At 46.2% G+C, this 22,081-nt stretch overlaps 2 protein-coding genes and 1 long non-coding RNA gene across 16 annotated transcripts in view; 2 read left to right on the forward strand and 1 right to left on the reverse strand.

Annotated features, from left to right (window-relative positions):
• Positions 1–8,948, reverse strand: part of Fam178b (family with sequence similarity 178, member B) — a 107,832-nt gene extending 98,884 nt beyond the window's left edge. For 10 of the 12 annotated variants that reach the window (XR_015628843.1, XR_015628844.1, XM_087567252.1 and 7 more), the window contains exon 1: positions 8,681–8,948. The gene's annotated coding sequence lies outside the window, so the exon portion shown is untranslated. The remainder of the gene's footprint in view (positions 1–8,680) is intronic. The other 2 variants (NM_001122653.2, NM_001122658.2) reach the window with 1 other exon arrangement.
• A 72-nt stretch (positions 8,949–9,020) lies between these two features.
• On the forward strand, positions 9,021–13,815 carry LOC120094668 (uncharacterized). 3 transcript variants are annotated; one of them, XR_015629471.1, is made up of 4 exons: positions 9,021–9,265; positions 12,595–12,824; positions 13,335–13,461; positions 13,689–13,815. It is a non-coding gene; the product is annotated as an uncharacterized LOC120094668 (long non-coding RNA). The 3 variants fall into 3 exon arrangements; XR_015629470.1 differs by having other exon boundaries at positions 13,335–13,432; positions 13,689–13,814; XR_015629469.1 differs by lacking the exon at positions 9,021–9,265 and having other exon boundaries at positions 11,403–12,824; positions 13,335–13,432; positions 13,689–13,814.
• Positions 13,816–17,230: 3,415 nt separating this feature from the next.
• Cox5b (cytochrome c oxidase subunit 5B) lies at positions 17,231–19,057 on the forward strand. Its single transcript, NM_053586.2, has 4 exons — positions 17,231–17,349; positions 17,872–17,945; positions 18,108–18,207; positions 18,865–19,057. The coding sequence occupies exons 1-4, from the start codon at positions 17,247–17,249 to the stop codon at positions 18,975–18,977; spliced, it is 390 nt and encodes a 129-aa protein (NP_446038.1). The 5' UTR covers positions 17,231–17,246; the 3' UTR covers positions 18,978–19,057.
• Positions 19,058–22,081: the final 3,024 nt, after the last annotated feature.

Consider the following 22,081-nt stretch of genomic DNA (forward strand, 5'->3'; position numbering starts at 1 on the left):
CCTTTTCCTAGAGGAGTAAACCACACCTTCATCCATGACCATGAAGTGTCTGTGCCCTTTGTCATGCGGCCTGGATTAGGCTGTCATAGTTCCCCATGGACTTTCCTCTTGGACCCTGGAAGCACCAAGAGACACCCTGAAAGACCTCCTGCACTCTAGACAATCTCTTACCTACATGTAGAGAAGCAATCCAGTTTCCCCTTGGCGATCTTCATCAATCATCTCTCCTAACCCCATAATTCCTCTTAGCCCATTGGTTTAAGGGCATCAAAAGTTCAAAGTGGTGGTGGTGGGGGAGGTTGGGATTTACACCTTTAATCCCAGCACTTGGAAAGCAGAGACAGGCTGCTCTCTGAGTTTAGGGACAACAAAGGCTACAAAGAGAAACCCTGTCAAAAAACCAAACAAGTTCACAGTGACAAACAGAATGCTTGTTATGGCTCCTGACAGGAGCACTCCGTACTCTGGGACCAAAACTACTAGGCCAGCAGAACTTAAGGTCACAGAAAAAGGAAACAAGATTTTTCCTAGTGGGTCTCTAGGGTGATTGTGAGTGGTACTATTTCCTTTTCCACCCCTTGGTTCCTGGCTACATGAGAAACTGCACCACATATCTGATATATGAACAACGACTAAAAGCATATACTGACTTCTCGAGAACCCTGCCCTACCTCCCTTCCAGGATGCCGCCACCTTATTAGACCTGTAACTGTCTTCAAAAGGCCATTCCATCTTCCTGTCACGCCAGCTGATTCAGACAGTGGGACATGGTAAGACCAGTGGAAGCCATGATCGTTAGGTCTACTCTCACACTTCTGATTGTAAAGTGAGTTTCTAGGGCAGAAGCAATGCCCTAGAATACAATGTGGAATGCCAAGATGGTGGATGAGGCATTCTCTAAGTCCATGGATAATGGTTTTGGCAGAAATATTATGTTCAGGAAAGGCAAATCCATTACCAAAACAAGTATCTATTCCAGTAAGGACAAAGTGTTATCCTTTCCATGAAGGAAGTGGTCTAATGTAGTCAACCTGCCACCAGGTTGCTGGTTGGTCACCCCTGGAGAATAGTGCCAAACCTGGGGCTCAGTGTTGGTCTCTGCTGCTGGCAGATCTGGCACTCAGCAGCAGCTGTAGTCAGATCAGCCTTGCTGACTGGAAGTTCATGTTGTCTAGCCCACGTATAACCTCTCTCTGCTACTGTGGCCACTGCGTTCATAGGCTCATGAGGTAATGACAGGGATGGCCCAGGAAAGAGGTTAACTGTCCACAGAATGGGCTGTCCTATCTACTTGATTACTGAAGTCATCTTTTGATGAGCATTTATATGGGATACATCCCATGTATCTTCATATCCTCTGCCCACTTGACAATCTAGTCACATGCTTCTTCCTCAGATGTGTTTCTCATCAATTATTCAATTGTGATTTTTCCAAGACATTGACCATCCAGCCAGTCCACTGGTTCAGTGAATTTTTGCACATCTGGCCATTTTTCTTTCCAAACAAAATGTATGATCATGTGCATTACCTTAAGTTCTATTATCTGTGAAGATCTCCCTTTATCAGGGTCTTTCAAGGTTGCCCCAGAAAGGGGTTGTAATGCTGCAGCTGTCCACTTCTGGGTGCTTTCTATATAATGTATAGAACCATCAGTTAACCAGGTCTAAGTCGTCTCTTTCTAAGTCAACCAATCATATGTCAGGTCCCATGAGGCAATAGGTACATGTTTGGTAGCAGTCTGCATTGTAGCAAAAGTAGAAACCACAGGAAACATCTTTATGTAACTTGCCTGTGCCTTCAGGACCTGCTCGGTTCGATCATGTATATATACCACTTCAGTCTGACAACAGACTACTGCTGCGCATGTCCTACTTAGTGACTTTGGGAGTCAGATAATACCCAGCTCATAGTGAGCAGCTCAGACTGTATGGTAATTTCGTGGCCCATTGTCAAATGTTCAGTTTTCACTAAGGCCCAACAGTAGGCCAAGAGCTGTTTGTCAAGGGGAGAATAGTTGTCTGCAGATGATGGTAGAGCTTTGCTCCAAAATCCCAAAGGTCTCTTCTGTGATTCACCTACAGGGGCCTCCAGAGGCTCCAAACAGCATCTCCATCTGCCACCGACACCTCAAGTACCATCGGGTCTGCTGGATCACATGGTCCACGGGTAGAGCAGCCTGCACAGCAGCCTGGACCTGCTGAAAAGCCTTCTCCTGTTCCAGGGCCCACACAAAGCTAGCAGCTTTCCGAATCACTTGGTAAATGGGCCTGAGTAACATACCCAAATGAGGAATGTGCTGTCTCCTGAATCTAAATAGACCCACTAAACATTGTGCTTCTTTCTTGGTGGTGGGAGCGGCCAGGTACAGTAACCTTAGAAGGAATATTTTTGCATGTCCCACACCACTGGACTCCTAAGAATTTCACTGAAGTGGATGTTCCTTGCATTTTGGTTGGATTTATTTCCCATCCTCTGATAACCCATATGGGTTACCAATGAGTCCAAAGTGGTGGCCATTAGGGCTCACTTGGTCAAATCAGCATGATGTCATCAATATAATGTACCAATGTTGATATTTTGTAGAAGAGAGAGGCAATCAAGATCCCTTCTAAGTTATGTCACATAGCAGGAGAGTTAATACATCTTTGAAGCAAAACTGTAAAGGTATACTGCTGGCCTTGCCAACTGAAAGCAAATTACTTCAGGTGGTCCTTATGGACAGGTTCCAAGAAAAAGGTGTTTGGATAGGCCAATAGCTGCATACCAATTACTTAAAAAGGTGTTACTCTGCTGAATAAGGACACCATATCTGGTACAGTAGCTGTAATCAGAGTTGCTATTTGACTAAGTTTTTGACAGTCAACTGGATTCTCCACAATCCATCAGTCTTCGGCCCTGGCTAGAGAGGAGAGTTAAGGGAAAAGTGGTAGGGACCACCACTCATGCATCTTTCAGGTCCTTGACGGCGGCACGAATTTCTGCAATTCCTCCAGGGATTCAATAGGAGCCAATGGTCTGGGGTACGTAGAGATATTTCTTCTAAGGTTTTATTTCAGTTTTCTTTGGCAGAGGCAACTCAAAAGGCTTCCATTTAGCCTTTCCAACCATAGTAGCCCTCTCTTCAAGTCAGGGAACCAATGTGTGAATTCTGCCAACTTCTAAGTATATCTATTTCATTAAACATTATGGATCTGGCTGGAGAGATGGCTCCGCGAAGAGCACTGACTACTCTTCCAGAAGCCCTGAGTTCAAGTCCCAGCAAACACATCCCTCTTCTGGTGTGTGGTGAGCTATAGTCTACTCACATACATAAATAAATAAATCTTTTTTTTTTTACCACTGAGCTAAATCCCCAACCCCTAAATAAATAAATCTTAAAAAAAATTTAAGGGGCTGGAGAGATGGCTCAGTGGTTAAGAACACTGACTGCTCTTCCAGAGGTCCTGAGTTCAATTCCCAGCAACCTCATGGTGGCTTACAACCACCTGTAATGGGATCTGGTGCCCTCTTCTGGTGTGTCTGATGACAGTGACAGTGTACTCACATACATTAAATAAATAAATCTTAAAAAAAAATTTAAAAAACTGAACAAGCTTCTATTTTAAACCTAGAATCTTCACTCAGAGTACCCATATCAATAAACTCAGCCTGATCCAGTTTTATTCCTTCCACCATTATCCCACACCCTTAGAATCCATTCCCACACATATTCCCAGACTTCTGCTTGAATGAATTAGCAAACTCATCACCCTTTTAGTAGTATACACACTCCTCATGGATCATACTTTCTGGCTCTCCTCTGGTGGCCTGCTTAATTTGGTTGTACACTACTGATGGGTCCTGAGGGACACCAACATTGTCTCGCCTGGCATCTCCTTCAAAGATAAAGGACAGTGAGGAATTAATTCTCAGTCAAAAGCAGAGAGGGGTGGAGTAACATCTGCTGAGAGTGTCCTTTATACAGCTGCCCACAGAAGGTGTGGCCCGGGTTAAAGGCAGATCTTTCTACATCAAAAGGTCCATATTAAAAAATGGGTTTTCACACTTTAAACCATTTAACTAAGGAAAAAAAACCCTCACAAGTGTATACAGTGCTTGGGTTTTAGTTAATTCCAGGCGTAGGAATGCTGACAACAGAAATAGCCATTGCAATTCCAACAGGGCATCTGTGCTGGCAAGCACCTTTACCCAGTGTGCCAACTCACCAGCCCCAAATATCCAACATTTTATACCCTAGAAAGACTTCTTGTTCTTAGTCAATAATCCCTCACTGAGGAAACACACCTTAGCTTGAACAGTGACAATTATTTTGCCTATTCTGGAACTCAACGCGAATTTATAACCATATGTTTTTCTTTTCTTTGTATTTACTTAATATATATTATATACATAATTAATTTTTTGAGACAGCATTTCTCTGTATAGCCTTGTCTGTCCTAGAACTCACTCTGTAGACCAGGCTGGCCTCCAATTCAGAGATTTGCCTGCCTCTGCCTTCTCTGGGCATGTGCCACCACACACAGCTTCAACATATATTTTATCTTCTTTGTGCCTGACTGCATTTTACCCAGCATCATATGTGGGACTCAACCATGTTGCCACATGAGGTGCTAACCCACTTGTCTTTGCCACATGGCATTTTATCACAGGAATACCTCACAGCTCACTGATCCACTGCAGTGCCCTTCCTCCAGAGCACTGAAAGCCCCTCTCTACTGCTGAGAGTCTCAAACTGTCTCTTTAGGAATGCAAGAACTTATTTCTGTCCCAAATTCACTAGATCATATGAGAAACTGATGTTATCATACCATAAAAGGCACCTGTGAAATGTTCTCATCTTACATGTATAACTTTTTTCCTTCCTTCCTTCCTTCCTTCCTTCCTTCCTTCCTTCCTTCCTTCCTTCCATTTTGGTTTTTCAAGACAGAGTTTCTTCATGTAGCCCTGGCTATCCCGGAACTCATTCTGTAGACCAGGCTGGCCTCAAACTCAGAGATCCAGCCACCTGAGTAGGTAGGTGCTTCTCAAGTGCGGGGATGAAAGGAATGTACTACCACCACCCTGCCCTTGATCTATTTTCTACTTGGAAAAAATTCCAGACTTGACTCAATTTCCATAGAGTAGAAAGATTTAGCCAGTTATCAAAATTCCCAAAATGTGCCCATTTTTGTACACGCTCTCTCAGTACTTTCTTTACTCTCCACACATCTACACATGGCTTCTACTTTTGCTAAAATAGACTTTGCCAGCCAGGAGTGGAGGTACAGGTCTTTAATCCTAGCACCTGGGAAGTGGAGGCAGGTTGATCTCTGAATGTGAGGCTAGCCTCATCTATAGAGTGAGTCCCAGGACAGCCAGGGCTACACAGAGAAACCATGTCTGGAAAAACAAAAGGACAGACTTTGCCTCCATGACTTCTTCCTGTTGAAGCCTCCTGAGTGTTGGGATGGGGGTTGGGGGGGGTCGCCATCACACCTTACTCAATACTGATTTTCATACTGTGAGTTCTGGTGAGTCATCCTGGATGTAGGTTACCAGTCAGGGTCTGTGTGGAGGCTGTGTGGGGATGAGACTCAGGCTGTATGCCTTGGGCAGCCCTCTGTGCCCCTCATCAGAAGGCACACACGCAGTGCCTGTTTATCCTAGTACAGCTGTTGCTAGCATGGACCCACTTCGTTTCTGTGCTGCCACCCAGTTTTCTTCTTCTAACTATCAGTCCCTTCCAGGAAGATGCCCTGAGGCAACATAAACATCTCATTTCCTGCCGTACTTTCTCTCCCCAGTTTCAGCATCCACTGATGATCTTTGCCGGGAAAGATTTTCATTTCGGTGCTCGACAACTAGTTTTGTTTACTTTTTAAAAATAACTTTTAGTACTTCGAATGAATCAAACTCAAAAACAGAAGATCAAGTGAAATCTACAAGTAAAACCTCCCCAGGGCTGGCAACATGGCTCAGGAGGTAAGGATGCTTGCTGCCAAGCATGAGTTCAGTTGGATCGGAGGATATCTACCTTTGGAAGGAGAGAACTGGCTCCTGAACTTTGTTCTCTGGCCTCCACATACACCTTATGGTACAATATATGTGACCTCCACATGTATATTGGTGTGCCCACAAATATACATACACATACAAAATAAATAACAGTAAAGCAAAATAAAATTAAAATGGCACCCCAAAGTCACTCTCAAAGATGAAGAAAACACAAAGCTGGCCCTGGTGCCCACATCTTAACCCAGTATTCAGAGGCAGAGGCAGACGGATCTCTGTGAATCTGAGGCCAGCCTGGCCTACATCGAGTTCTAGGACAGCCAGGGCTATATAAAAAAAGACCCTGTTTAAACAAAACAAAGCAGAAGGAGATGAAAAGGCAAAGCCAGCCACCTGGCTTGGGGGTGGTAGTAGGTGTGACTCTGTCTGAGAGCTGGGAGTGTGCTGTCCAGAGGTGAGAAAGGCAACGGCCATACATACCACTGCAATGTTAGCTGCAATGTTTTGCATGCTGAAGAACCTAATTTTAGAAGGAGCTAAAATATCATCCAAGACTGGGCACAGCAGGAGTCAAATCCACAGAACACAAGGCTTCCCTGGGGTCTAGCCTGTGTCTTCTCTCACAAGGACAGAGGCCAGGATGATCCTCGGCCTTGGGTCGCCAGGAGATTCTTACTCAGCCCTACAGGCTCAGTACCTGTCCATCTGTTTAAACAGACAACCTGACAGACAACCTGTGGTCCTGACTGGCAACTCTAACATCCTGCAGCTTAATTAGAGAACCTCACCGGGAGCACAGTCGCTAAGCCGGTTTAGACTATGGTAAGTAGACTGAATCCCCAAGGCTCATCTGGCAAGCTAACTTAGAAACAAAAGAAATAGGGCTGGAGAGGTGGTGCAGTAGTAGAGTTCGGACTGCTCCTCAGAGGACCTGTGTTCCACTCCTAGCATCCATATCAGACAGCTCACAACTGCTTGTAACTCTAGGTTCAAGGGGTCCTCCACCCTCTTCTGGCTTTAGGTGCCCTCGAGTATATGTACATACTCCCTGACGTACCCCCCCCACACACACACACGAAAGGGTGGGGTGGGAGGGAAAGACCATCTCCAAGTGAGTTCAGAGTACTAGTAACTCATAAAGCAGCTATAGCAGCAGACGTTTGGGACCCAAGGGCAGGACCTGCTGCTTGCTGGGCAACTAAATCTGGCTGCTTTAAATGCCTTTCACTCCAAGGCATTTGTCTATCCACAAAAGAACATAACATACATACACACACTCACACACACACACATACACACACACACACACAGACACACACACACACACAGACACACACACTCTATACACGCTTATATACATCCTGGGCTCACATTTCTTGACTACATAAAGATTTTCAAAGAAGTCAGTCCAAGGATTTCGGAATCCAGTCTGACAGCAGCTCACTCTTTTTCCAAATCAATCTCTCAAAATCTGAAACCTGAAATCACTCCATCAACAAAGCAGTTGACAGAGACGCTAATGATTTCAAGGACACCGGTGACTTTTGAGCTCTCTAAGACTCAAGACAGCAAAGGAAAGAGACCCTATCCTAGCAATTATCGGACCCAAGTTCAGAGCTGTCTCCATGTGAATAAACACACATCTTAGAATTAGAAAGAGGTGAGCTGTTAGGTGTCCAGGGTAGAACACAGGAGGAGACAAAGGCTTCCTATGGTCAGAGAGGCAGAATTAAGACCCAACCTCTACTTTTTTCTTTTCCTTCCTAAATCCCTCATTATTCAGCCAGCTAGAACCCAGACCCTCTGCTTCACTCACGGGTGACCTCAGGCCCCCTGGTTGGTGTGAGACCATGCCCAGCAAGCACTCCCTCCTGAGTTATTGCTTCCCCCAAATCACGGACAACCAAAGCTCTCTCCACTCTCCATCTCGGGCTCAAGGTGTGATTTCAACACGTGACCACCCACCCTTTTGTCTTTCTTATTCTCCTGGCTTTATGGAGAAGAAAATAAGAACAGATAATCCAAAAATAGGAATATACTATTTTCTACACTGAACATAGAAAATCCAAAGCGCTTTGAGCATCGATGTCAAAACAGTCAAGATGAACGTGGAAAAATCACATCTGCCTTAAGTTCCCGAATATTGCTGCAGCGACATGCCTTCCTCCCGACATTATGTTTTATGTCTTCTTTTAAACAAATATTTACTGGCTAGGAATGCTAGCAAGGGCAGTGGCTCTGGTCAGGGAGGACTCAGCTCACAAGCTGAAAGGCTTTAAGATAGGAGTGTCATCCTCAAAAAAAAAAAAAAATTAAGCAGACCCCAGCGTTGTAAACTCTTATATCCATCAAACCAAGCAGGGCCTGGGAATGTAAACCAATGTTTCCAGAAAGACAACTCATTTTTATGCCCTGGGAAATATTAAGAAACAAAACACAACAGGCCACACCACTCCAAACAGAAACCATCGCACCAGGCCTTGGCATACAGCAGCACCTTCCGTAGAACAGGGTTGTGGGCTAACCTGAGAGCATGGGGGTTTAGCCTACTAGTAAGGGCTAACTCTGAGTTAACCCAGGAAAACTAAAAAGGGACCCAGGCGACTGTGCTAGAGCGGCCCCCCAGGCCCAGGCTAATGACAGACACGAGCCCTGGGTGAGTAAAATCGTATTCCCCGAGGAACTCACCAGTAAAATGAAGCTACCTCTCGAGCTGTGATGGAGGCCTACTTCCAGGAGGCCCGGATTTAAGAACCTGAAGAGCAGGAACAGGAAGCTGTGGAGCAGGAAAGAGGCCCCAAGGCAGCCTCAGAAGATGGGGCTCAAGAAACTGGAGCAGGATACCACGGTGGAGGGAGGCACCAGGTCAGCAGGGGCGGGGGAGAGGAGGGACCTTCTGTGGAGGCCACTGTGCCTGCCACGACCGACCGTTGCGACAGGCGTCAGCCTCTCACGTGCCCACCCCCAATCACGTGGCAAACCTCCACGTGCACGCAGGTCACGTGGTGCCCCTCGGCTTCGGAAGTTCAGCCAGACTTCCGGTTTTTCGGCAAGGATAGCTTGGGCTTGTGGCCCAAGAGAGGAGGGAAGGTGCGGAGATTTGAACTCTTTGGAACGCACAGCTAGCATTCAGCGGCCAAATGATCTCACTTTTCCAAAAGTCGAGGCCACTGCTGCAGTTGTGCGTAGCTCGACGCCCTTCAGCGGTTAGCATTGGCCATGTTTCTGCTTTGAGAACCGATCTGTTCTGGGTGTGGACATCAGTGTGGACATGCAAGTGTGAATGAGAGGAGGCTTAAGGGATGTCGACCCTCCAGGATTGACAGTGAGCTAACACTGGTTGAGCCCTGTCCCAGCATCTAACATTGAGCGAGGCCATTTACATGTGTTATTTCGGTATAACCTCAGCCAGATCTGTCTTCAGTGAAAAATTCGTGCCCTACACTCTTAGGAACCGCTACTTAATTAGGCATTACTTGTAGCTAATTAATGATCTGCCAGCCCTGTTCTCCAGGAAGGAGGGCAGTGGAGCTGAGTTTTGCCAGCCTGTCTCTGAGATTTTAGCAAAACCTGTCTCCCGAGGGAGCCCTTCTTTGGTGGCCAGGACGGTATGGGCAGGATTACAGCTGCCCTAGAGTGCTGGGGGAGTCTTCCTCTTTGACCTTTATTTCTTATAGTGGTCTGGTTAATTCAAGCATTTTTACTTTTAATTTCATTAATTGATTTTGAGACAGGTAGTCACTGTGCACCACAGGCTGACCTCAAACTCCAATTAAAATAGCCAATCTCCTCTTGCCTTAGCCTCATGAGGGCTGGGTTTACTCAAGGAATCAGCCAGTCCTCTCTGGGCTCCTTACTTTCCTTTGGAAAGCACAGGCTATCTTAAATGTTTAGGCAGTGTCTTAGTCAAGTTTCCTATTCCTGCACAAACATCATGACCAAGAAGCAAGTTGGGGAGGAAAGGGTTTATTCAGCTTACACTTCCACCTTGCTGTTCATCACCAAAGGAAGTCAGGACTGGAACTCAAGCAGGTCAGGAAGCAGGAGCTGATGCAGAGGCCATGGAGGGATGTTACTTACTGGCTTGCTTGCTCTGGTTTGCTCAGCTTGCTTTCTTATAGAACCCAAGACCACCAGCCCAGGGATGGCACCACCCACAGTGGGCTGGGTCCTCCCCTCTTGATCACTAGTTGAGAAAATGCCTTACAGCTGGGTCTCATAGCAGTATTTCCTCAACTGAGGCTTCTTTCTGTGTGGTAACTCCAGCTTGTGTCAAGTTGACACACAAAACCAGCCAGTACAGGGGGGTTTCTATTAATGAGCATCATTTGAAAGTTTAACAGAAAGCCACAGAGCCAAGCCCAGCAAGTCAGTGGACAGAGTCCGTTTGCTGCCTGCTGCCCTACTAGAGGGTGCAGGTAACCAGTTTCCAGATAAGAAACAGACTGTAGGGCCACCTGCTGGGGCCCAGAGCCACTGTAGGTTTCTGAGAGCCCAACTGGACCCTGGGGCTGTTGTTTCTACTGACCTGTCTTTCCCCAAATCTCTCAGGGGATTCCTTTCATTTTAGGGACTTCCCATGTTCCAGTTTTGTGTCTTTAGGATATTTGCATTCATCCAGGGGATCCTGGAAAGAGTGGAAACTGTGGTTTGGTAAGCCAGACTGCTTCAGACCCTGTAGACTTGACTGCCCTCTCCAGCTGACCTGCCAGCTGATGACCCATTCTCCTCTTAGGATCTACTTCCTTTGATCGTGTTCTAGGGAACCACATGTGTGTGTGCCCACACCTGCTTGGTGAGACTACTGAGTCAGAATCAATCTTTCTCTCCTCCTCCTCCCCCTCCCCCTTCCCCTCTTCCCCACCTCCATCCCTCCCTCTGCCTAGGCTGATCTTGAACTCACTACATAGCCTTGAACTCACTCTAAGTCTCCTTCCCCAGCGTTCCAAATGGCGAGCTATGGAGGTTAGCTACCACCCACGACTGCGAATTGTTCTCTTAACACAGTAAAACAGGTAGCTTTAGGGCTAAAAGTCTAGGCTGAAGCAGAGACTGTCCAGACAGAACAAGGCTGAGCACTCCGCCCTCCCAGAACCTCCCTGAACTGTTCCCCTGCTCTCTGTGCTGGGGGGAGGGGAGGGGTGCTTTCCTCCACATCTGGATATCAAAGGATTTCCTGGGGTCTAGACTGTCCCTCTGAGTTGCCAGTGGAGCTCAATGGTAGAAATGGGGGTGTTCGGGGTATGTGGGGGGGGAAGGTGTGGGCTTTTGTCTCACACCCGAATCCCTCCCACGGCCCTGCACAATCCTTACCACTGACAACCCTAGGTTCTGAGTGGGTCTCAGAAAACTCAGTGAGGCACCTGAAAATGGGGTAGGGGCTGACTCAGCTGCCCAGCTGTCACGCTAGACTCCATTCCATAAAATAAAAGATGTTTTCAATAAGCGTCTTAGTCTAACCCCACTGAGCCCTGTGGTAGCCAGGCTCCATGCTGGCAGCAATTTCAGATGACCCAGTTTGGATTTGTGGTGTCTGCATAAAACATTTCACTCTGACCTGAAAGGCTTTTGGCTCCAAACAGCAGACCAGAGAGGGTCAGCCTCGGGTCTCGTCCTCCTGAGGCTGCCAGAGGGGTCTTAGGCTTCGGCCTAGCAGGCCTGAGCAGCCTCTACCTCCTCACCCCCACTATAATTAAAAAATTGCCCAGCATGCATCTTCCAATGGTGTCCAGGGCCTCTAGGGCCACTAGAGGTCAGAGTTCTATCACAGGCAGCAGATCTGAACCTGAAGAGCCTTGTTGTTGTTGTTAGATTTAAATTTTATGTATGTGAATACACTGTCTTCAGACACACCAGACGAGAGCATCAGATCCCATTACAGATGGTTGTGAGCCACCATGTGGTTGCTGGGATTTGAACTCAGGACCTCTGGAAGAGCGGTCAGTGCTCTTAATCACTGAGCCGAGCCATCTCTCCAATCAACTGAAGAGTCTTTTGACCCCACCATTTCAGCTTTGGTGATTCTGACCATACTAAGGACACAGATCCACGGACAGACAGACAGACAACACATAAGAATCAGAAAAAAAGCAAAACAGTTCCCCTGAAAAAGAATATCATAATTTCTGAACAGGTCTTAGGGTTCTCAAGAGTCACAGAGCTCATGGACTATTTGTCTATATTGAGGGAATTTATGGTGATGACTTATCGTCTGTCGTCCAACTAACCCAATGATGGTCAGCTGTGGAGGGGAAGTTCAAGGATCTAGTAGTTGCTCAGACCCATGAGACTAGTTGTTTCTGCTGGTCTTCTGCAGAAGTGGGTTCCAACAGATGTGCTGGCAAGTAAATGCAAACAGGTGCAGAAGAGAGAATCTTCCCTCTTCCAATGTCCTTATGTAGGTCTCCAGCAGAAGGTGCGTCCCAGATTAAAGGTGGATCTGGGACTTGCTTTGTCCCAGGCTGACCTTAAACTCAGAGATCTCCTTGCCTTACTGTCCTGGGGTTAAAGGTGTGTACTACTTTGCCTGAGTCTAAACTTTTCATGGCCACTATGCCTCAACATCTCCATACCAAGATTCATTTAAGAAACTTGTCTTCCAGCCTCAAGATCTGGTGAGCCCTCCAATTCTGGATTATAGTTCATTCCAGATATAGTCAAGTTGACAACAAGGAATAACCATTACAGTAACACAGTCACAGAGTTAAACACAAACTCAAAAGAGTCAAAACAGATAATGAGAAGTGTTCTTTGCACTCCCGCCCCCAACCTCTGCCTTGCCTCACGGCCCAGCTCCCTCCAAGTCGACCCTTCAACGTCCGTATTCACAAAGGTAACAGCTTCTTTTTTTTCTTTTTCTCTTTTTCTTGTTTTAGATTTATTTATTTATTATATATAAGTGCACTGTAGCTGTCTTCACACACACCAGAAGAGGGCATCATATTTCATTACAGAAGGTTGTGAATCACCATGTGGTTGCTGGGATTTGAACTCAGGACCTCTGGAAGAGCAGTCAGTGCTCTTAACCACCGAGCAACTTCTCCAGCTTGCTTTTTTTTTTTTTTTCATGTCTAGGATTCTCCTCTCCCCTCTCGTTCGTTCATTCATTCATTCATTCATTCATTCATTCAGTGTAAAGTCTGTGGGCACATGTGTACTATGGCATGACTGTGGGAGTCAGTTCTCTCCTTCCCTGGGGGTTCCAAGTATCAAACTCCTTCTGCTCTTGGCCATTTTCCTGGCCCCAGAATTCCATTTTTGTGAAAGGATAAAACCATGAGCACATTGAATAGAACACCTCTAGGCCAACATTTACCACTAGCTTACATTCACTGTGTTTTAGGCACTTGCTTCATCATCTGCAGCAAAATGTGGAGACATGAAGGATACTGTGTCAAGTGACAGAAGAGACAGACGCAGAGTGAACAACCAGCACCACAGGTTTCCTCTTACACGTGGAAGCTGAATAAGTTTCCCTAACTGTAGAACAGTGTGATGGTTTGAATATGCTTGGCCCAGGGAGTGGCACTATTTGGAGTTGTGGCCCTGTGGGAGTGGGTGTGGCCCTGTGGGAGTGGGTGTGGCCCTGTGGGAGTGGGTGTGGCCCTGTGAGGGTGGATGTGGCCCTATGGGAGTGGGTGTGTCACTGTGGGCCTTTTCCTAGCTGCCTTGAAGCCAGTCTTCTGTTTGCCTTCAGATGAAGATGTAGACCTCTAAGCTCGTCCTGCACCATGCCTGCCTGGATGCTGCCATGTTCCCGCCTTAACAAAAATGAACCTCTGAACCTGTAAGCCAGCCCCAATTAAATGTTATCTTTATAAGAGTTGCCTTGGTCTTGGTGTCTGCTCACAGCAATGATACCCTAACAAAGACAGATAGTAATTGCTAGAAGCTGGGAAGGCTGAGGAGGGGAAGGGCATAAAGGAAAGCTAGCTTTGATTATTGCCTGCCATATACATTTGGGAATATCACATGCAGAAAACTCCATTCAAGGCCTCACGGTGTAGTCCTAGCTGACTGGGACCTCACTCCATAGACCAGGATGACCTCAAACTCACCAAGATCTGCTGGCATCTGCCTCCTGAGTCTCGAGATTAAAGGATGATACCACCACTCTTTAATACATCTTAATAAAAAATAAAATAATAAAAAGAAGAACTGGGCTGGAGAGATGGCTCAGTGGTTAAGAGCACTGACTGCTCTTCCGGGTTCTGAGTTCAATTCCTAGCAACCATGTGGTAGCTTGCAACCATCTGTAATGGTATTGGATGCCCTCTTCTGGTGTGTCTGAAGATGGCTATAATGTACTTATATATAATAAATAAATAAATCTTTTTTAAAAAATGAAGTGGAAAAAAGGAAGGTTAAGAGTTCAAGGGCCGGGGTTGGGGATTTAGCTCAATGGTAGAGCGCTTACCTAGGAAGCGCAAGGCCCTGGGTTCAGTACCCAGCTCCGAAAAAAAGAACCAAAAAAAAAAAAAAAAAAAAAAAAAAAAAGAGTTCAAGGGCCAGCCTGCGGTACAGAGTGAGACTGTCAAAAAAAAAAAAAAAAAAAAAAAAGGGTTCTCAATCTTTCTGTGACCCTGTAATCCATTTCCTCATGTTGTAGTGACCCCACCCATAAAGTTATTTCAGTGATACTTCATAACCGTGATTTTGCTATTGTTGTGAATCACAGTGTAAATATCTGATATGTAGGATTTCTAATACTCGAACTCCAAAGGGGTCCTGACCCACAGATTAAGAACTACTGTCTAAATCAAAAAGGGCTGGGATGTAGTTCAGTGGTAGAACACCAGCCTAGAGAAATACTCTACAGCAATGGCTCAACCGCATGGTGTCTCTGGTGCTTCTGACTGAGCTCAAACAAAACCTCTGAAATCTCAGTATCCACCAGGAGGACAGTTGGAGCCATTCCAGCACATCCGTAAAGAATATTATGCGATATATCTTATATTTATGTTTTGATCTGAAGGGATGTCCACAAAATATTCTGTTAAATTAGAAAAGCAACTTCTCAATCATTTATATTTTTATCTCACAAGCAAATACATCTCGTGTATATGCATTCCTTTGTACTCAAGATACTTCTGTTGCCACCCTGGAGAATTCCAGGAGGTAGAGCTCACAAGTCCCACAATACACAAAGGAAACCCTCAACCCCTCCTTGCTTCAAATCATTTCCAGACTCAAAATATTAATGGTGCTGAGGTTGAGAAATTCAGGTTTAGTATGGAAGGGGGCGGGACAGAAAGAATAAATGCCAAATTGCCAGTTTGTGTTATTTGTGTTATGTGATTTTTTTTTTTTTTTTACAATGTGCGTTTGCTGGCTGTGGTGGTTTGAAAAAGATGGCCCCTGTGGGTTCATATATTTGAAGGCTCAGTCATTAGGGAATGGCACTACTTGACAGAGATTAAGAACTATGGCCTAGTTGGAGGAAGTGTGCTTTGGGGTCTCAAAAATCCAAGCCAGGCCCAGAGTCTCTCTTCCTTCTGCCTGTGGATCCAGAGGTAGAAGTCTTGAGCTCCTTCTCCAGCACCATGTCTGCCTGTGTACTGTCATGTTTCCCTCTATGAAGATAAGGAACTAGACTTCTAAACCTTAAACCAGCCCCAATGAAGTGTTTTCCTTCATAAGTGTTGCTGTGGTCACCGTGTGTCTCTTCACCCTAACTAAGACATCTAGTCTTAGTTTTCCTGAGTGTTACTTAAAGGAGAAAACATGGCAGAGCTAGCTGATGGGGCTGCCTGGATTTTTTTTTCCTCTTAATACAGGCACAAAATAATTTCTCCACAGGGGGAAAGATGCCTTGAATTAAGGAATTATTTTTCCACTTTAATCCAGATAATTGTAGTGGGGATAAAGAAGTAGCAATGAAAACCATGCAAAATGTAAGCACATCTTCAAACAGAGTCAAGAAATTTAGAGCTCCGGTATAGACTTTTTTTTTTTTTTTTTCTTGATGAGGGCAGCCACAAAGACCAGGTTAGTTCCTCTGAAGGAAAGTTCCACCAGACCCTTTTGAAAATAACCTACAAGGGGTAATGGCAACACCCAGGAATTTAGTCCTTTGTAGTTTTCCTCAAATTTACCTTTTGGGGTCCCAAGCCCTATAAACTATATATTTGGTCCAAGGGCAGGATTTACTAAAGTCATTTGATATTATGACAGGCCTCTGCAAAGTATTTAAGAGTCCATCCCTGGGACGCAATTAGGGAAGCATAGATGTTGTACGCAGCCAGAGTGTTTCGGGAATGTTCCACAACGAGAATAAAATGAAGAAGCCAGTGTTTGGAAGTCTCTAGTGAACGCTCTGCCACAAGTTGTCATGCTTCACCTGTGTGCAGTGGGGGATATTTTCTGTCTAAATTAAGAGACTCTGGCTACAGTGCTTATTGTGATTTCCACTTGTATTATTAACTTTCCTTCCATCCTTTCCTTCTCCTAGAATCCTTATTTGTTCATAACTTCATAGAGTGGCCACCAGGCGGTATCCTACATCCATGCTTCCAAATCCCCCCCCCCGCACTCCTCCCTCCCCTCTTCCCTCCCTGGGGTCAACACCGTCACCTCCCATGACAGTACTGTAGCAGGAAAATTGAGGGCTGTGCAACACCTTTAATCCCAGCAGAGGTAACTAGATCTCTGTGAGTTCCAAACCAGCCTGATCTACATAGGGAGTTCCAGGTCAGCCAGGGCTACGTAGTGTTACCGTGCTTAAAAAACAAAACAAAACAAGAGAGTGGAGGCGCGGGGATTGAGGCTAAGACTGTGGGGAGGTCCTGTCAAATTCTGACCCAGTGGGCCATTGCAACAAGTTGGTAATGGCTAAAGCTCTGTCTGCAGACACGAACCTGCAGCTCACAGGCATAACAAACTCAACAGTCTTCCCGAGCTCACGCCCAAGGTTGTACCATTCGTGCTTCAAATCCCTAACTGAGAGGGACTTCGGCTTCCACAGCACCTCCACTACTAAGTGGCTTCGACTCTGGGGCGCGAGCAGCAAGCGGAACAGTCACGATAGCCACAAGGTATCACGGTAACTGACGCTACGCCCCCAAGGCGGCGGGAGTCTGCGCGACCGGCGAAGAGTCAGAGCTGCGCATGTGCAACATCTACCTTTAGCGCTTCTTCGGCTGGCCGGGGGCAGGAAGCGGAAGGCTGACTGGGCGTTGTTAGACACCTACCAACGGAAGTCCCGCCTGTCTTGCTCTGTCTGTTCCCGGAAGTGCATCTGCTTGTCTCGAGCGAGATGGCTTCAAGGTTACTTCGCGGAGTAGGCGCTTTGGCGGCTCAGGCCCTGAGGGCCCACGGACCCCGTGGCGTGGCCGCTACCCGCTCCATGGCTTCTGGAGGTAGGTGACTAGCTGGGTGCGCCAGGTCGGTGTCCTTGGCCTCCGACGTGGTTGGTAATGGGCGGTCGAGCGGGGTCGGCCATTAGAGCTCCCTCGAGCCCTGCTGACCACCTTAGTCTCCGGGAGCCGGCGCCCCGCCCGGTCTTGCTGTAATTTCGGCCGCTCTCCCGATTGACCTCGCTTTCAAAATGCCCTAACTGGAAGGTGCCGGGTGACCTTGGGAGATAGGGACTTGGAGGGAAGAGAAAGCGCTGGACCGACATTCAAATCACTTGCCCGCCTCCAGCCAATATACTGTCATTGACTTGATTTTAGGGAAAGTCGAAAACCAAGCTTCCGCGATAGGAAGGGAAAACCGGTTCGGTTTAGGAGTCATGCCTCAGTGGGCTTAGGGGACTGTGGAAATGGGTAGCTTGGGAGCCCACCAAAGAACCGTATAATGTCACCTTTCCCGTGTTGATCTTTTTAGCGCGTATTCATCTTGGTCATATCAGGTCCCATAATTCATTTTTCTTCTTCTAGGTGGTGTCCCTACTGATGAGGAGCAGGCTACCGGGCTGGAGAGGGAGATCATGATAGCAGCACAGAGGGGACTGGTGAGAAGCTCTGTGTCCTCTGGAGACCTTGGGCCTGGATGGGATCAGAGGAGTCTCCTTTCAGCCAGCTTTTGGTCCTGACAACTCAGCTTGTAGAACAGCCCCCTTGCAGTGCAGTGGCAGGGGTTATCTGTCACAACAGTCATCACTTGTCTCTTTCAGGATCCATACAATATGCTACCTCCAAAGGCAGCTTCGGGCACCAAGGAAGACCCCAATCTAGTCCCATCCGTTAGCAACAAGAGAATAGTGGGCTGCATCTGTAAGTACCTTGTTTTTATTTTTATTTTAAAGATTTATTTATTTATTATATATAAGTACACAGTAGCTGTCTTCAGACACACCAAAAGAGGACATCAGATCCCATTACAGGTGGTTGTGAGCCACCATGTGGTTGCTGGGATTTGAACTCAGGACCTCTGGAAGAGCAGTCAGTGCTCTTAACCACTGAGCCATCTCTCCAGCCCACTACCTTGTTTTTATTTTCTGGCCCATTTTGTTTATAACCTGCTACACAGAACATCTATAAATTGCTTCAGATATGTGTGTGTGACTGACTATATGTGCATACAAATATGTATATTTATGTGTGTGTGTGAAAAATTATATATATATAAACAAACTTGTATGTCAGGTACTGTTTGTTTCAGGCACTAGGGATACATATGAGTACAGATCCTGTTTTGGAATTCTGCGTAGGAACTAGGATTGTTAGAACCTACAGGGACCCCATACGTGGTTATCTTACAGATAGACTCAGGTCCATTTTTTTTCATTTGAAGGAGCAGAGCTTGATGTAGTCACTTAGTCAGCAGCAGTTTTGTTGCTATGTCTGGGTATCTGAAGGAAGGAGGTGAGCATTGAGAGCTTCCCTTGGTACCCAGGTGCTGGATGACTTTGAGCCGTCTTTCCTTTTCAGGTGAAGAGGACAACTGCACTGTCATCTGGTTCTGGCTGCACCAAGGCGAGAGCCAGCGATGCCCCAACTGTGGAACACATTACAAGTTGGTGCCCTACCAAATGGTCCACTGAGCCCACCCCTGGTTTAACATTTCAGAATGTAAAGGAAAACGTCTCTCTAATAAAGACTAGCCAACGCACTGGCTCCTTCCATGGCTGGCTAGTCTGATTTCTATGTTTTTTGTTTTTTGTTTTTTGTTTTTTTTTTTTTTAATTGAGAGCACCTATTCTGGCTTGACATCCACTTAGAATGTAAAACCAGTATAGAGTTGTTAGATTTTTATTTAAAAAAAATTTTTTTTAAACCTTTTGTTGTTTATATTTTTGTTTTTCAAGACAGGGTTTCTCTTTTCTCTGTGTAGCCCCGGCCGTCCTGGAACTCGCTCTGTAGACCAGGCTGGCCTTGAATCAGATCCTGAGTGCTGGGATTAAAAGCATCTGCCACCACCACCTGGTTAAAAAAAATTTAAACTTTAACTTTTATATAATGGTAGACCAACCAAGGGGGTTGTTAGGGGCAAGACCAGTGAGGAGATGCTGATCTCACTCGGGCCTTCATGGTTCTGTTTGCTCTGCTAATGACTGAATGACTGGGCCACACACTCCTGAGCCATACACTCCTGAGCCACTCCAACCCTGACACTGGATTTAGGGGAAGGACATTGTAGGGCTCCAGTCCACTCTGTCCCCCAGAGACCCCTCACTGTGATCGCTGCACCTGTCATGGCTCCTTTTAAAGGAGAGAGAATGAAGAAAAAGAGACACTAAGCTGGACACAGTGATGTCGTGGAAGTCCCAGTCACTTGAGAGATTACCTGAGCCTGGGTAACAGACTTTACCCAATAAAATAATAATGATAATTTGAACTTAGTATTGGTATCAAGGTATTTACTAAATTTTTCTGTGTGAGGAGTTTTTCTTTAGAAATACTCGTGGGAATATAAACTGGGGAGGACAACAGCTCATCTCAGCCAGCCAGTTTATGAAATGGTGAATTCTCAAAGCAGAGACCTATAAAATGGGAATACCTTTTTTTTTTTTTTCCTTTTTTCTTTTTTTCGGAGCTGGGGACCAAACCCAGGGCCTAGGCAAGCGCTCTACCACTGAGCTAAATCCCCAACCCCAAAATGGGAATATCTTATCATTCTGTGTTGAAATTTGCCAGAGTTGACTTTGGTTACTATCTATTAAATAATACATACATAATTTCAGGGTTGATTTCAGGGATGGCAAGCTGAGGAGAGAGGCCCACCATCTTGGTGGCCTGTAGAAGGTGTAGTCTAAGCCTTTGCTCCCAATCTTTTCTGTGAGTGATCATCTTCCAGGCACTCAGGCATCGATTGGCCTTTCCTGTGGGAAGGGAATCCCCAGAGCTATTAAATCTTACTCAGTGCTGTTCCTCACTAGCTGTACACTGAAGACTGTGCATACTGCTGGGAAGCGCTCCTGTCTGCAGCCTGGTGCACACCACGCTGTTTTCACACTCCTTCACACTGTGCAGAAAGATCTAGATCATTAGGTCAGTCTGTGCTCTCCCAGGCTTCTCACTGCCAAATCCCCCTCGCTGCTTTTAACAATTGTTACCGCACAGAAAGTAAAGTCTCCAGGACATTTCCAGGCTGTGATATGCAGAACAGTAATCCCCTCAAGGTGTCCACATTCTGCTCCCGACCCCCAACCCTGTCCGTACTTTAGGTCATACAGCATATAGGAGAAATAGGAATTAAGGTAGATGGAATTGAGGTTGCTGACCTTGGAGCTAGGGCCAGCTGGCTGGCTACCTCTTGCTCGGCAGGTAAACAAATGTACCAGCTACCCAGCCTGATGACCAAGTTTGATCCCAGGGACCCTCACGATGGCAGGACAGAACCAACTCCCATGTGTGGTCCTCTGCCCTCCACACATGTGCTGTGGCATAGGTACACACGAATAAATGAGCCAAGAGATGCAAATGGTCTCTGGAAGGCAGGCAAGAGTGATTACCTAGTCTCCAGGTCCGAAGGCCTACAGACAGACGCTCTGAGTTTAGCTCAGTGAGACCCATGTTGAGCTGGTGTGTGAGATAGCAAAGATTTTATGTCCTAAGTTGCTACATTCGTGATTTAACTTTTTATAGCATCAATAAACTAAAAGACTAGTAAATTCTTGAGTCCATGCATAGGCCTCTAATTTAGCTGCACTTTGGAATTACCCAAGACCTACAAGGCTTAGGACCCAGGCCATCCATCCCACGGAAGCAGTCCGGGGGTGTGGGGGGGGGTGGGACTTGAGAACACTTGGCTATCTAACCACATGGGCTTGAGTAGCTCCTGTACCTCCCAGGAGCACTTGGGCTTGGAAGGAAGTGCCGTGTTCTGCACAGAAGAGGGCTTCATCTGAGCCTTTGGTTCTGTCTCCTGTCACAAGGGAAAATAGTCATTAGATAGTCCTGCAAGTTCAGGAATAAACATTTCTAGGACCACTTGCAAATTGCCAATCTGGTGCTCCATCATCTGTGTATGTATGGTTTTTGTTTTTATTTTGATTTGACTGGTGTGGAACTCTGTGTAAACCAGGCTGGCTCAAACCTGCCTGCCTCTGACTCTTGAGCGCTGGGATTAAGGCTGCATGCCACCACTGGTGTGGCTTTTGGTTTTGGTTTTAAGTTTATTCTGTGTGCATGCATGCGTACACATAGTTTGTGACCATATGGTCTGTAGCACACATAAAAGTCAGGACAGCTTTGTGAAGTCGGCTCTGGCCATCCATTGTGCATGGGTTTGGGAGGTTGACTCATGACACCAGGCTTGTGTGCCTTACCTACTGAGCTGCACCTCATCTCTTACATCTTATAGACTCTGCCTAATCCCTCCGGGATGGCTATCAAAATTAGGAAAGCACAGTTTATATATTTAAGGCACATAATCCCTAGGCATCACGACTTCCTAAATGTTCATTAGTTTTATTTATTTTTTATGGTGTGTGTGAGTGGGAAATGTTGCTATATAGCCCAGGCTGGCTACAAACTCAAGGTCCTTCTGCCTCAGCCTCCTACTTGCTGGGATTACAGGTGTGTGTCACCACATTCAGCAGTTCAGTGTCCTTTCCAGTGAGAGGGTCCAGTTCAGAGTTGAATTTCCTTCCATTGTGATGTCTGGGGCAGTTCCTGTCTTATTCATTCTTTTGACCTTGTCTAT

The sequence above is a fragment of the Rattus norvegicus genome, chromosome 9, assembly GCF_021556685.1.
Source record: "Rattus norvegicus strain SHRSP/BbbUtx chromosome 9, alternate assembly SHRSP_T2T, whole genome shotgun sequence".
Classification (NCBI taxonomy): Eukaryota; Metazoa; Chordata; class Mammalia; order Rodentia; family Muridae; genus Rattus; species Rattus norvegicus.

What these genes read in the sequence shown, in the direction of transcription:
- Cox5b (NM_053586.2), top strand. Translation starts at nt 17,247, where the DNA reads ATGGCTTCAAGGTTACTTCGCGGAGTAGGCGCTTTGGCGGCTCAGGCC. An exon ending in TAGCAGCACAGAGGGGACTG is followed by an intron (nt 17,946 to 18,107) that starts GTGAGAAGCTCT and finishes TGTCTCTTTCAG; the next exon opens with GATCCATACAATATGCTACC. An exon ending in GAGAATAGTGGGCTGCATCT is followed by an intron (nt 18,208 to 18,864) that starts GTAAGTACCTTG and finishes TTTCCTTTTCAG; the next exon opens with GTGAAGAGGACAACTGCACT.